At 38.1% G+C, this 16,230-nt stretch overlaps 1 protein-coding gene across 1 annotated transcript; it reads left to right on the forward strand.

Annotated features, from left to right (window-relative positions):
• The first annotated feature begins 6,877 nt into the window (after window positions 1-6,877).
• LOC104442832 (protein argonaute 2) lies at window positions 6,878-10,651 on the forward strand. Its single transcript, XM_010056213.2, is given in 4 exon segments — window positions 6,878-6,905; window positions 7,589-8,786; window positions 9,224-9,996; window positions 9,999-10,651. Coding segments are annotated over 4 exon segments (2,652 nt in total).
• Window positions 10,652-16,230: the final 5,579 nt, after the last annotated feature.

The following is a 16,230-nucleotide window of genomic DNA, read 5'->3' on the forward strand; positions in this document are numbered from 1 at the left end:
TCCTCGCATTGTCCTCGTCATTTTGGTCCGCTCGGCTCGTTAATCCGGTGAGTTTAACTCACTAAATCTTGATTAGACGGTTAATGATGCCCTAAGTGTGCTTAGTCTAAGTTAAGTAAGTTTAGGTGGTTAGATTAGTTTATTTGGTTGAGAATTAGATTAGGATGTTTAATTAAGTTAAAGTGTGTTTAGTTTAAAGTTAAGTATATTTATTTTAATATAAAGCGTTGATGTGACATAATAGGATTTTATTTTTGAATTATTTAATGATTTCGAATTCTAGAATTTACAATATTATATTATATTCCGAAATTATTAAAATATTATTATTTAAAAAAAACGGAAAAAAATTATTTTTAACCCCGGTTGCTCAGATTTTCGTGCCAATCGCCTCTGTTTAGTCAGATTTTGAAATTGATGATTGGATATTATAAATTGAGCGTGGATCATAAAATATATGTATATTATTATATAATTAATTTTCGGAATAAATTTAATTATTTAATAAATTCTGAAAAATTATTTTGGGACCCTAAATTCTTAGAATTTCGTGCTGATCGCTGCAGTGCATTTAGAATTTGAATTTGATGATTGGTTGTGGCAAATTGAGTGTGATTGCGATAAATATGGATTCTTTATAAAATCCTAAGTGTGGAAATTGATGAGAAATTGGCCGTGATTAACCACCTGTTAGAGGTTGTGCCCAGTAAGGCCGTGAATTGCCACATAATAAAGGTTGCGCCCGGTGGGGCCGTGAATTTCCACCTGATAAAGGTCGCGCCCAGTGGGGCCGTGAATTGCCACATGATAAAGGTCGCGCCCAACCGGGCCGTGAATTACCACCTATTAGAGGTTGTGCCCATTAGGCCGGGATCTACCACCTTTTAAAGGTTGTGCCGAGTGGGGCCGTGATACCACTAATTCTAATTTTGTCTAGTGGGGCCGTGATTGCCACTGGTTGTTAAACCTTCTTATAGGGTCGTGATTGAGAGCAATGATTGATTTACTAGAATGACATGTAATCGGCCGAGTCGATTGATCGCTGAGATGATCCAAGTGGTTGAATTGTTCTGATGATGTGATTGTGCTGTCGTTGTTTGGTTATCGTAATTGTATGTGGTTGAATTATATAAATTGTGCTAACCTGCAGATGAAGACTAATGCGAGGTAAATCTTTGTGTGATGTGGCTAGGCCACCTGGGGTGTATTTTCTTTCTAATAGGGGTTTAGGGGGTTGAACTTGCTGAGACATTGTCTCATCCCAGTTTGGGGATAACAATTTCAGGTCCCTGGTAGACGGAGCGGCTAGATAGCTTTGGTCGGCCTTGAGGAGTTGTAGAGGCGAAGTCATAAGGATTGGAGAACGTGTCCCGCTAGTTGGTTGTAGGATAGTTCCCTTTTGTCGAGCTGGTCTATTTTGTAGAAAGTCCAGTGTTGTATTTAAACCCTTTGTGTTTGTAAATGAGTGTTTGGTATTGTGATTGATTGCCTACTTTTCTATCCCAAGTTAAATGTTGTCAGGGGATTTGTTTCGCTTCTGCATACGTAAATAAATGAATGGATCGGTGACATATCCTAGGATGTCGCATATTTGATCGACCACAGTGGGATGTGCGCGTATCTCGAGGTTCAGGGCGTGACACTAAGTGTATCAAATCTTATCCTAGATTGATCACTATCCCGAATAAATGTATCAATTACAAACCAGACAAATTTTCTAGAATCTTGAGCAAATCTTCCAACAGTTATTATAAACATGCACCGAAAAATGAAAGCATGGCTTTGAATTATTTATTAATTTATAGTCTGTACAGTATGTTAGGCAATGATATATTGACATTGGATAAAATATCACGTTGGACCTGGTATTGAGATATTTGCATATGTTGATCGATTGATTCTGTTTTAAAGCTTAATCTTAGCTTATATGATTTTTGGAGTTGAATGACAACCGACGTGATTTCTAGAGGTTGACTAGAACCAATTTAGTTTCTAAGCCTTATTATTTGTCAATGCGCTACCATAATGTTTTGATATGTATATGTTTGTATGATATGGTAACGACCTTTGATAAGCAATTTGCATTACTGGCTTAAACTGTTAAACATGATATTGATGTTCCACGTAAGTATTTTAAAATCCATTGTTCGATTATCGGAAGTGCGTGAACAGCAATCTGTGGTGGCATGAGGTTTTGTTTAAGCTAATTGAATAAAGTTCATGAAATCGGAATAAATTAGTTTCTAATTTTAGTCGAATAACGATAGCTTGCACTTGTCATTTTCCAAAATTCAACGAAATGTCCTAAATCCCATAATGAAATTAGAGTGTGATCGCATCACTCTCGATCTCCCTGTTCATGCAAATCTTGCTTGAAACTCCAAATCATCTATTTAATTTTCTTTTAAGCAAAAATGATTCTGTCCTTTTCAAGAATTTTCATGGTGACTTGTTCCAGTTGCCCTGCTTCTGAAAAAAGAATGAGTTAAGGCATTTGAATGCTAAGTTGAACAAACGTAGTTCCGATTTCCTCGATACTATCATGTTGTGCGCCTTATCATAAATGATTACATTACTTGCCTTTACATGACTCTTATACTTAAATAGAGATAAATTCTCGAGAATTTATAAAACGTTAAACCAGACCTAGAACACGATTGGTCAAGATATAGAAATACGAACAGACTGTTGAAAACAACAGTACAATAAAGACTCTTCTTAACACATGCATCAGTCTTAGAATCTGAGCAAACAACGATATTAAACTTGTGCATCGACAAGCAGGCAACTGATTGACAACATTTATAAATTTTGTTTAATTACTAACAGGTAGGACCTTGCTAGGAAATCACCGTGGGTGGCCGTTGAAGAGTTGGGTCATGCTGAAGCTGATTTGGGAGCGGCGTGTGACTGCTCGTCAATTAATCCTCAAGGGGTGTAACAGGTGATGAACAGTAGCGGTGTCGTAAAAAAAACGGCGGTAAGAGAGTCAAAGTGTAGAAACTAGAGATGTCAAAATGCGGTGAATCCATCTACAATGAGATGGGTCATATATTGATTAATTAAGTTTTTATAAATGGGTTGTTAATGGGTTTGGGTTGCAAATAAATCCAATGATACATGGTTTATAAATGGGTTTATCTTTAAACCCATTTACAATCCATTTAACTTAAAAAGGTTGTTAATTGAGTCAACCGATTGATGAGATATCATCATTTTAGGTAGTTTTTATAAATTTTATTTCTTTAAAATATTATTATTATTTTTAATTTTTCCCCTATGAAATTTGACGGCTGACCCTCATCACGGGGCCCTCGCCGGTCTCGAGCGAGGTAAGCAAAGCCCTCACTAATGGTGGCTGAGGGCCACAAAGCCCTTGCCCAGTCACCAATTGTACTGGCAAGCCTTAAGCTCACCGGTCAGGTGAGGTCGATGCCTCACCAGCCTCGGGCAAACTTGAGCTCATTAGATTTGTTGAGATTGAGCTCGTAGACCTCGGTGCTAGCAAGACTCTAGCCTCCCTAATCTAGCGAGCCTCGAGCTCCCAATCTCAAGCAAGCTCGAGCTTTGCAATTAGGCTAAGTTGAGGCTCAAGCCTCACTAATTTGGTGAGACTTGAGCTCATAGGCATCGGGGCAAGCTCGACCTCATTGGATTTGGCGAGGTGTTGTTGGAATTGGGCAAGCTCAAACCTTGCGATCGGTGGCAAGGCTTGAGCTTGCTTGTTGCCGGCCATGGCGGTCAATCGAAACAAGGAGGAAAAAGAAAACATAAATTAAAATTTCTATTTTTGAAAAATAAAAATAAAAATACTTGAAAGAAGTGCACACAATTACCATTTTCTATACTAACCAAAAATTTTTTCTAACCTTACCAAAAAAAAAAAAAAAATTTTCTAATTCATTTTCAAGTTTCAATCAAACATTGGAAAATATTATCATTTTCATAATTACCACATTTTTCATGAAATAAATGAAGTCTCAATTTTCAAAAAAATATAAAATTTATCAATTAAATTTGTAATTGTATGGAAGTTTTAGAACAATATGATTTTTTATAAAAATAAATAAGAAACGAGTTTTTCTAGATTTGACTAAATATGGAAGTGTTTTGTAATATGGGATGAGTCGAGTATCATTGAGTAAGGGTTGGGTTGGGTATGGGTCAATAAATATACATTGCTAATAAATGGGTTATAAACTGGTTATTGGGTCAATTTGAGTCGAAACATTTATGATCTGACTTAAACCCGACCCAACCAACTTGTTTGGTAGGTTTAGTAGAGACCACGCAGATTTGTAGCTGTGAAGAAAACTTTTCGTTACCTGTCTTTGAATTACCCCTTTGTATGCTAGGCATTAGGGTGCTTTTTGCTTGTCATGTTCTCAGGAAAAAGAAAAAGAAAAAGAGATCCCCTTTGTCTGATATAAGTCTCTTCTGAAAGGCGGGATGGCCTGGGCTCTCAGTGAAAAATATCTTGTATCCTCCTGTGGATGCCTCAAATATATCATCCTTTTCTATTTTACTTTTTCTGCTTCCAGGTTGACCGAATATAACTCTTGGTTTCTTTCCAGTCTTGTGATTCTTTGGAACGAAATATTGGTGAATATATTATGCGTGGGAACTATATTAGCAATGCTGAAGAATTTTTAGTGCGCGTGGTCTCAACTTCCACGATTCTTGTTGCTTAACATGCTTGTGATATTTTTGGCCGTAGGCTTGACCGGATACGATTAAACTCAGAACCCCCTTGTATCAGTCCATTTAACTCGAGTTCAAATACAATTTATGTGGACTTAATGCTATTAATGTAAGTACTTCTTATATCTAGATGCAAGTTAACTAATATTTTTGTTTAAGGGTTGAAATCAATCCCAAAATTTTTATGCAATGAATATCTAAATGGATCGCCAAAATTTAAGTGTCAATAAGTTGGTAATATAGATTTATCAAGAAATAGAGGTTTATAGTTGTTTTTGTTTATAAATGTTCTGTACTATTATAATTGTTGATGGACACTCTCTTTCATGATAAATTTTCATCATCAACTTTTCTTTTGAATGAAAATAAAGTCATACTTAAAATTATACAAGGTTTCTTTTGTTGATGAGATATATAATTAGTTATTTAGTTTTTATATTCTACTTGACTTGCCTGAACACTGATTTATATATTAACTCCCAATATGGTTTCTTTCCCTCTGTAAATTTAAACGTCGTATTTTTTTTTTTTGTCATTCATTTATAAATTTAAACATAATAAGAAATGAATTCCACACTTCTAATTGTGAAATTTAATTTGCTAATAGAATATGTTAATTTGAGTCAATTTAAATTAAACTGGTTTGTGTCAACATACTTCTGAAAAAAAAAATTTCAGAATAGGTTATATAACTTTATAATGCAATTGAGAATTTTTTTATTAATATTTTAGCTCAAATTCATAGAGAGAAAAAATTTGTGGAGTAACCAATCAATAAATTAAAAAGTAATTATTGATTGGGTGCAACATACTCCTCGGGTTTTGATAATGGAAGACTTTGCAAAATATTAGAAAGTTTAATAATTTTGCGAGAGAGGTAAAAGTGATGAGCATGAAAATGGTCAAGACTAGTTTATTTAAGGATTATTTGATAATAAGAAGTCTAGTTCGGGAAATAGATTTGGGAGAGATCTATTTTGGGAATTACTTTTCTAAACGACAGAAAAAAAGTCATGAAAATTAGTGCAATGGATAAGAATGGATGAATTGAATCTAACAATCATGACAACTCCATAAATAAACCAATAACCAATGCTTCCCCTGTGTATGTTTTCATATAATAGAAAATTTGATATGGTAATTTTATTTTCGATATGTTTATACATCGACATAGAATTATAGTAACTAGTAATCATATCCTAGATCTTACATTCTATTTCGAGGAGTTACCACTGGTGAACTGGAGATTAATTAGACTACTAATTTATCATCTTTTATTCAGATTATTTTCTGTTTTATTTCCAAATTTCCTGTTCCTCTCAACCAAACAAGGCATGACATAAGAAGGCAAGATATCTTAGAAGGAAAGAAAATCCAAAGAAAACGTCCATCCTTGGTATGTCTTTTATGAGACATCCCCAGTTTCTCTCTGTTCGGTAGATTCATCCCATGTCTCCTCTCTCTCCTCTATTGCTTTTGGTCCTGGATCCTTCTTTCCATTCTTTAGGGCCTCAAGCTGGTATCTCCAATAAATGTACTTGCCCTGTTTTGGATAATGTATTAATGGACAACGTAATAACAACATTTCTGAGTTTGACATTTGCTTTCATTTCCATTTTTCAGGGTGTCGATCCAACATGATATCCTTTTTGAGAAATGCTAAACTGACGACTCCATCACTTTTAATGGAGCGACGGAGGAAGAAGAACCAATAATTTTTTAATGTCCTTTATACTTGAAAAAATAATAATAATAAGTGGAGCTAAGCGGAAGCTAGCGTGAAAATCAATGGTTCTCCTTGCACCGTTATTGCATGAAAATGACGGCGCTGTTACGACACAAATTGTGCCACAGGCAACCAAAAAAAATGACGGACGCGAACACGGCAAGATCTTCAAGATTTAACAAAACCACACCAAGATACTCATCCATTATTCCATAATTGTCTTGGCCCGTTTCTTTAAAGTGCTCAACCTCTCCTGCTCGCACCGCGGCTAAACTTCCTAGCATTGGAGACCTCTCTCTTTTGTACTGGTTTAACGTTTCTTGTTGCACATCACTTGCCTTTCTTCATCTCCCTCTCTTTTCATTCCCGACATCCAGTCGGATCTCTCTAATCGTAAAAGCATTCCGTCCTCAAATCGCATAACCGTTCCTGACCCCGTCATGGATAGACATGGAAACCGATGGAGAGAACGTGATAGGTATCACAGGAGGGAAGAGAGAAACCAAAATAGGGATCGGCGTCGTCACCACGATGACTATGAACTAGACCACCGACGTCCAAGGGGTGGTCATGGGGAGGAGAGAAGCACTTTCCGAGAATCTCATCGTCGAAATAGGAGTCGATCACCTACTGATATTAACACTCTTCATTTTGGATATGATGCCTCACTCTATCCAGCTCTTGAGCCTATAGCTAGTACGTATAATTTCGTCTTGTCGACATTGCCCTCGTGGTGCCATACCTTATTGAATATTGATTGATTTGATTTGGGAAGAGAAGTAGTCCAAATGGCCCGAAACTCAAATTTTTTTTTTAAGTGACATTAGAAACGCTTTCTTTTTGTAAGTTTTTTTTCAATTTGTAATACCAGAAGGATCTTTGCAAATGAATCATGTCATTTTCCATTCAATTCACAAATTACTTATAATGTTTAACACATACGATTTTGATTTAGCTTTTTCTCCCGATCAGGTGCATGACCGCAGTATTTTAATCTTGGCCGGTGTTTTAATAGTTAAATGTTCAGAAGTCGTAGCCATTAAAAAATGAGTCACGGGTTTCATTGTCTTTTCCTGGATGTTAATCTACACAATGATGCATAGCTTTTGCTGTTTTATATTCCCTCTGTTGCTGTTGATGTAATTTATATTTTCTTAATAGATTTCGAGACTGTCGCTGTACAGCCAGTGTCTCACCAAGCGCCGGAGTTTAACCAGGTTTCCCCAAGAAATGGGGATAAGATTTACCCCATTTGCCGCCCTGACAAAGGTGGCTCGTTGGCTGCTCGGCACGTCAGGCTTCTTGTCAACAACTTTCCCATCACATTCAATTCTGAAACCATTATAAGGCACTACAATATTGACATCAAGCCCGAGATGCCGGTGAGGCACAGCTATCCCGCGAGGCTATCAAAAGCCACTTTATCTCAAATCAAGGAGAAGTTATTCTCTGACAATCGTATGCAGTTTCCTTTATCCATGACTGCTTATGATGGTGAGAATAACATCTTTAGTGCAATCCCACTGCCTTGCGGGACGTACGACGTGAAAATATTATCCGAGGAAGACAACGAGGACTCCTCATTCCGATGCACCATCACCCTCGTGAATGAGTTCAATCTCTGTAAGTTAAAGGACTACTTGGCTGGGAACTTGCTGTCCATCCCGCGTGACATATTGCAAGGCATGGATGTGGTGATGAAGGAGAACCCCGTCAGGCACATGCTCTCGATCGGCCGGCAATTCTATCCTCTCGAGTATCATGAGGAAGATGACCTCAGATGTGGCGTCGCGGCGTTCAGGGGATTCCAACACAGCTTGAAGTTGACCTCCCAGGGTCTCGCGTTGTCTCTCGATTACTCGGTCATGGCCTTCCGAAAGAGGATGCCAGTTATTGATTTCCTCAAGGAGAACATACGTGGGTTCAGCATCAACCAGTTTGCACGGTATAGGAGGGAAGTCGAGCAGGTGTTGGAGGGGGTGAAGGTCACTGTGACCCACCGCAGGACCAAACAGAAGTATATGGTGGTTGGGTTAACCAATGACACCACACGCTCGATATCTTTCAGCTGCGAGAGCTCCGAGGGCAAGATGAAGAAGATCAACCTGGTGAACTACTTCTGGGAGAAGTATAAAATTGAGATTAAGTATAAGGACATTCCTTGCCTGGATTTCAGCAAGAACAACAAGAAAAATTACATGCCGATGGAGTTCTGCGTGTTGGTCGAGGGGCAGAGGTACCCAAAGGAGAATTTGGAGAGAGACGCTGCCTTCATGCTGAAGAAACTCTCCTTGCCTCCACCGCATATCAGAAAGAAGTACATTTACGACACGATAAGGTCGAACAACGGACCTTGCGGGTATGTAACACTCGTCGTGTGCTCTGATTGTGTCGTTGCTTCTATCACCACTTGACCTGCAGATAAAAAAAATAATGCGGTTATGCACATGAGGGTTCTTCATCCTTTTGTACAGTAGTCAATCTACATTTGATTTATGTATGCTCTTGTTTCTTTTTCCACCCGGCAATACTGGTGCTATGCGCAGGTGATATGCATTTTCAATTATACTGTCTTAAGGAATATGTTCAAATAGACAACATATTATTGGGGATTCTATTTTCTTTGTTGGTGAAATGGTCTCATAAAAAGGCATAGACTATATGATTTAAATAGCATTTGATCGACAAACATGGTATAAGAGTATATAGCAGTAAGCACCAGACTAATATGACTTCCCTTTTCGTCTTTGATTTTGTCGTGTTTTATTTTAAAAATGTTCCTTTACCTTGCTGCAGAGATGTCGGCCAAAACTTTGGAATCAAAGTCGACCTGAACATGGCGAAAGTGGTTGGACGTGTAATCGGACCTCCTGAGCTAAAGCTTGCGACTTCGAATGGCAAGGTGATCAAGATAGAAGTTGATAAAGAGAAATGCCATTGGAATCTAATGGGGAAATCAGTCATAGATGGGAAGCCAATCGAAAGATGGGTCATCGTCGATTTCAGCAGGTCGGACCGGAATCAGCTTAACTATAAGCTGTTCATCCAAAAGCTTATAAGCCGATGCAGAAACTTGGGGATTCGCATGGAAGAACCGCTCTTTTATCAAGATGCCACAATGAGCATGTTCTCCAATGTGGCTAAATTGACTGAGCTGCTAGAGGATGTCAATGACCGTGCTTGCAGAGTTGGGAGACGGCGTCCTCAATTCCTTCTTTGCGTCATGTCTAGAAGGGACATCGGCTACAAGAACCTCAAATGGATCTGCGAGACACGAGTCGGGTTAGTTACTCAGTGTTGCCTATCCATGCAAGCCAATAAAGCGAACGATCAGTATCTGGCTAATTTGGCCCTCAAGATCAATGCCAAGCTTGGGGGCAGCAATGTGGAGTTATTCAATCGATTCCCGCATATCGACAGCAAGGGACATGTGATGTTCCTTGGTGCCGACGTCAACCATCCCACATCTCACAACACAAGAAGTCCGTCATTTGCTGCCATTGTTGGTACCGTCAACTGGCCTGCTGCCAATCGCTATGCTGCAAGGGTGCGACCTCAGCTCCACCGACAAGAGGGGAGATGTGTCTTGAGCTCGTCGAGACATACGCTCATTTGAATCGAGTTAGGCCCGGGAAACTCATATTGTTCCGCGATGGTGTGAGTGAAAGCCAATTCGATATGGTTCTGAACGAAGAATTGCAGGATTTGAAGAAGGCTTTCTATAAGAAAGATTACAAGCCGACCATCACGATCGTTAAGCGCCACCAAACTCGTCTTTTCCCAGAGAGGGACATCGATGGGGGTCCCACAGGGAACGTGCCACCAGGGACAGTCGTGGACACAAGAGTTGTGCATCCTTTGGAATTTGACTTCTATCTGTGCAGCCACTACGGCAGCCTCGGGACAAGCAAGCCAACCCATTACCATGTCCTCTGGGATGAGCACAAGTTTAGCTCTGACGACTTGGAGAAGTTGATTTACAGTTTATGCTTTACCTTTGCTCGATGCACCAAACCAGTGTCTCTAGTCACGCCTGTGTACTATGCTGATCTCGTCGCCTACAGAGGAAGGCTGTATCACGAAGCGGTGATGGAGCATTCTCCAAGTTCGATGGCGTATTCATCATCCTCAATGGCATCATCATCGTTCCCATCTATTGGTTCGAATGAAGACCGATTTTGCAAGCTGCACGCTGATGTGGAGAACGTGATGTTCTTCATTTGAAGGCCATGGGCTCTGTTGTCTAGAAGAAGTCCCGAGGACATTCCATCTCTCCATTTAAAATAACGTGTAGGAGACTTCTTGGATATTGGCATTGCCTCTCCGCCAGAAAAGAGGTTCAATGAGGGGGAAAGCTTACTGGAGCAATGTCAGCACGACCGAGCCTATAATGGCTCCCTCAGGCTGACGGTGCTTGATTGCTCTGTCGGACCTTCACCCGTTGACAGAAGGCCAATCCTCAATGAACTTCTTTGCTGGAGGAGAAGCAGTGGCAACGTCCAGAAAGTCTCCTATACATTCTTTTGGATGGAGAAGATAGAATGTCCTTAGGACTTCTAGACACGAGCCTATGACCTTCAAGTGACGATGGAATGTCCTCAAGAATTTTAGCCATTTATTAAGGATTCTTAGCACTTTATTTGGAAGTTATTTTTTTAATCCTATCAGGGTAGCTCATCATGTGCATCGGAGGAATAGTGGATCTAGTCATTATCTTTTTGACTTGTTTTGGTAACAAATCTGGGTTCCTAGGTGATTTTGTCTCCAACTTACCTTGTGGTGATTAATTGTTATGACGGGAGGCATTTTTGTAAGGTCGAAATGATATCTTTTGCAAGTGATATCTATTTGTGAAAAATTGAATGGGCAATTTTATCAATGTTTTACTGCTAATGTGGGGTTGCCTTTTCAATTCTCAATCATTTTCTAGTCTCTTCGTTTAATTGCTTAGTGTGCTGGTTCTCGTAATCTAGAGATTATGTTGTTACCTATTCAGTTTACTCTTTCTAGGTTAGTCTCTCCTAATGAATCAAACCTGAAAAGTTACGACGTTTATCCATGGAACATATATGCATTTTAAGAAAAATGCTTTGAATGCAGGGTCATTCGTTACATTTACTGTCGATGCCTTTATGTACTCTAGCATTTTCTGACCTGTTCGTTTAGTTCCCATTATGTTAAATTTCGCAATCCTAAGCTGTTTTCAATCGAGTCCCTGGGCTATTTTGTAAAATATCCAAACATGGAGGTTGTTAATAATAGGCTGAACTAACAGTTTGTAAAATTAGGCGGGATTCTGAATTTTCTAGATATTTTTTTCTGAATTCACGGGTCAAAACCGTGTCTGGATCAGGATTGACGGGACTTTTCATTCAATTTCGGGTCTTTCGGTTTAGAACCAGATTAAGTGGTCTTAATGAACTTTAAAAGGGACATATTCAACTTTCTATTGATGCTTGAAACATTTTAATTAGACTTTGTTTGGTAGGTTAAATGAGTCAAAACAAAACCAGTCAGATTTTAAGATAGAATTGAACAAGTGACCCTTCTTTGGATCACTTCACCTTGTTTGATTGGATTGTGAATCAAGGCGAAATGACCTAAATGTGTGCTTGATTTGATGCTTATGCATGTCTTTATTAGATGAATGAATAGGTGTGACGCATGCTTGATGGGTAGCTTATTGGGGTTTTGATTAGAACTAAATTGGGGGTTAATTCATATTGACCATCGTTATGTGAATGCAAACGGTGTTCAATTGTCATCAACCATAGTTAATAGGGGGTTGGGATGGTTGAAATGTATGAGAATCAAAGGCCGGCCCCAAGGCCCTTTCATTGATTGACTTGAATGAACATCATTGATTGTTTGATTTGAGTGATTGCATATGATGTGAATAAATGGAACAATTCAAAACTGACACCACTAATGGTGGCCTTGCGAGGTGGTCCATGAAGGAGGTGACTGAAGCTCTTGATGGTGATAAAGACCAATGTCCAATTTGGTCTTATTTTCTAATACTCAATCCTGTCTCAAGTTTTCGATTTGGGCTTGTAAATAATACCCAACAAGTTGCTTGTTTTCTTTTATCGCACTTAGCATAGCTTGCCTTTTTCATTACAGTAGTGTTTACATACCGCACTGCATTTTCATACATTGTTTGTTAAATTGTTTTTTGAGAATAAAACAGAATTAGATTAGACTTTAAATGAACTCCCTACAAAAACATATGCATGATCACTTAGCATACTATAGCTTTAAGAATCATAAAATGATAACAACAAATGCATGACCACTTACATAACATCCTAACAAGTTAGATGCCCTAAGCATAAGTAAGTTCTCGAACCTAAAATCTCTTATTATATAGAATCGAGATTATTCTCCCATATCTTGATAGGGTTTTAGTCTATCATCCAATAATGGCTAGTGGTGACTCATAAAATTGATTAGGTTGTAAAGAACTTAAAAAAATGGTCCCGCTTCACTCGAGGTTGAGGTATGGACTTTGGAGAGTCCACATTTGTGATTGATGGCCATTACAGATGTTGTCAAATGATAGTTCATTTGAGACCTTCATTTCTATGTGCAATTCAGACCAGCGCATTAAACAAATAACTCTAAACCCACTTGTCAAGAGTGGCCCCTCCTCAGGTAGGTTGCGACAAAGATGCTAAGAATATTTAAGATATGCTTGTATTTACTCTTTGCTCAACCATTTTATTCAAAAGTTCCTAGTCAAGAATGACAAATGATAAATACCATTTTGAAAAAGAATTCTAAGGAACTCTATGTTTCTATATTCCATGACACTATTAGTACGAAAAACCTTGAGGTGTTTTGAGAAAACTGTATCATGGCAACAAAATTACGATAGAAATGAGTAAATTCATGTTGACTCTTCATACGATAAAGCCATGTATAACAATCACAAAATAATGAGATCCTCTCCCAAAGTAGGAGTAGGAGACATTCCCCAAATATCAAAATGAATTAAATCAAAGGGAGCATAAGAGATAGATTCACTAATATCGAGCAATAAGACATGATGTTTTCCCAACTTACAAGGCAAGCAATCAGATTTTTATGTCAATGTAACCTTAATCACCACTTAAGATCAAAGGACCTAATCTATAGAAAGAAGGATGGCCTAATCTAGGTTTTCAGATAATACTAAGGCAGCACAATCATTTAAAAATTAGAAAGCTTTAAGGAAACAAGCTCAAGAAAGCATCCCAATTTACTGCCAAATCCCAATTATCTGTCTAATCTGTGGATCTTACACATGACGACCAATTAAAGATAAATGAATATCAAAACCAATTTTACATAATTGTCCCACACATATTAAGCTTAATGAGAGCTTAGGATCCTAGAAAATATCAGTTCAGGACAATTTGGACATTGAAATGTTCCATGTATGACTAACTATCATCTAAGAGCTATCGACTATATGAATAATAGATGCTTGTGAAGTGCATAATTTTTACTTAAATAAATTAGAATTAGAGGTCATGTGATTAGGGCAAATAGAATTAAAAAACCACGAATTGGGAGAACCTAGAGTGAGTAACAGAGTAGAAGTGCTAGGGACAAAAGGAGCTAGAATTGCAGGCTATTAAAGAAAGGAATGAACTGTGAACCGAAGATCCTTTAGTGAAAGAGTAACAAACAAGCTATTGGAGGAGTATTTAATGGTAGTAGTGGTGGCGGATGGGTGTGCATGCGGACCTCTATTGGTTTTTCGTTTCCATAGGTTGCTTAGGTTGTAATTGATAGCTATTAGATGCACAGTGACCATGCCAATGATAGTGCATATAGTAGGACTTGCGCCATGAAGAGGAAGTAGAAGTGGCAAACACTACATCTATAGGAGTGGAGACTAAAAGAGCATCAAGTTGTACTTTCAAAGTAGCAAGTTGAATCTCCTCAATCAACAATTTTGAGATGACTACATCAAGATGAGCTAAAGAATCCTAATGTAGAATTGAAGCTCGCACAAGTTCAAACTCATCATTTAGTGCCATGAGAAATTGCATAATACACATACGATTGCACTAATTAGCAAATTTGCGAGCATCAAAAGTCGATTCCACTTAGGCTTGGATAGAGCTAGCTCATCCTAAATGGCGTACATGGAGAATAAAAAATCATTTATAAGATTGCCAATCCCCTAGTGGTTAGCGGCGTTTGGTTCGTATGAATGTTCTCTACACTGTGGTATAATTATTTTATACTTTTGAATTTTATAAATGTATAAAAATGATTTGGAAACCCTATGTACGCGTATTTTTTGGGGTTTAATGCAGCTTATTCATTTGTAGCTTGTATTTTCTTGTGATTAGGGAAATACAGTAGCTAGCTTGTACGCAAATGATGTTATATATACTGTGTAGAGCTTGGTTCAATGATATGATGTATATATTTTAATATACTTGCAATTTTCTAGTTTCTAGAAAATTAGAACAATGGTAGGAAATCCATTACATGTTGAATTGCAATTTTAATTATAGTTGAAGCATGATTGTTGTTTATACATTGGTTATTATCATGCTATGTTTTTTTTGTGTTAAGGAAAAATGTAGAAATTACATAAGATCATGTAATTATTTTTCCTAGTGGGAGTTCGTAGGTTAGTAGAATTGAAAGGAGTTCTCACCTAAAACTTAAAATTTGCACAAATTAAACTAATTAATGATAATAGAACAATTGTACATAGAAGTTGATTGGGAACATAGTGAACTTTTGCTTTTGTGTCTTTTGTTGAATTATTATTAATTTAGTTTGTCTTTGTTGCAAATTAAATATGTGTGTTACTCTGTATAGTATGCTAGTATTGATTCTGCGTTTATTATGTCAATGTGTTATAGCAATTGATTATGGCTTCGGCATCCAAGACCATTGTGGCTGACCTCAATAAGGGTGAGAAGCTTAAGGGTGACAATTATGATATTTGGCACCGAAATGTTCAGTACATCCTTGAGGAGCAAGAGGTTTTGGAAACCCTTAACCATACCATGGATGAACCTGAGCATGGAACTTCAGCTCAACATAGGAGAGATCTGGAAGCTTATCAAGCTTGGAAAAAGAAAAATAGCATTGCTCGCATCACGTTGCTGAGCTGTATGCAAGATGATCGCATGTGTGAGTTTAAGAGTTATGACAAAGCTCAAGCTATGTGGGTTGCCTTGAAAGATAAGTTTGGGGGTACATCTGCCACTAAGCTGAGGAGACTTATCATCAAGTTTGACACATTTCGAAAGCGCCCAAATGTAACGATGAGGTAGCATCTTCGGGTGATGTCAAACATGATCCATTAGCTGAGGTCGACAGGTCACTCACTTACTGATGACCAGTAAGTTCAGGCTGTTATAAGGTCTCTTCCTAATAATTGGGAGCATATGAAGATCAATATGACTCATAATGAGAACATCGTTACTTTTGATGATATTGTGTGTCATTTGGAATTAGAGGATGAGTGCCTAGAGGCTACGAGATCCTCTACCCATGCTTATGTTGCTGAATTGAGTTCGCGCAAAGCTTCGGGCTTCAAGCGCAAGAGGAATCTTTAGTTCAACAACAAATGGAAGATGACTGATCAGGGACTCAAGAGGGTTAAGACCTTTCGACACAAGAAGCGTGGTGGGAAGAAGGACAAGGCCAAGATGGAGTGCCACAATTGTGGCAAGATGGGTCACCTTGCTCGTGAATGCACTGAGTCGAAAAAGGTACCTTATTACTCCATTACTTTGAGTAATGCTTTTATTTTTAGTACTGTAATACTTGTTGAATCTCATCCAATG

The sequence above is a fragment of the Eucalyptus grandis genome, chromosome 4 (assembly GCF_016545825.1).
Source record: "Eucalyptus grandis isolate ANBG69807.140 chromosome 4, ASM1654582v1, whole genome shotgun sequence".
In the NCBI taxonomy this organism is placed as follows: Eukaryota; Viridiplantae; Streptophyta; class Magnoliopsida; order Myrtales; family Myrtaceae; genus Eucalyptus; species Eucalyptus grandis.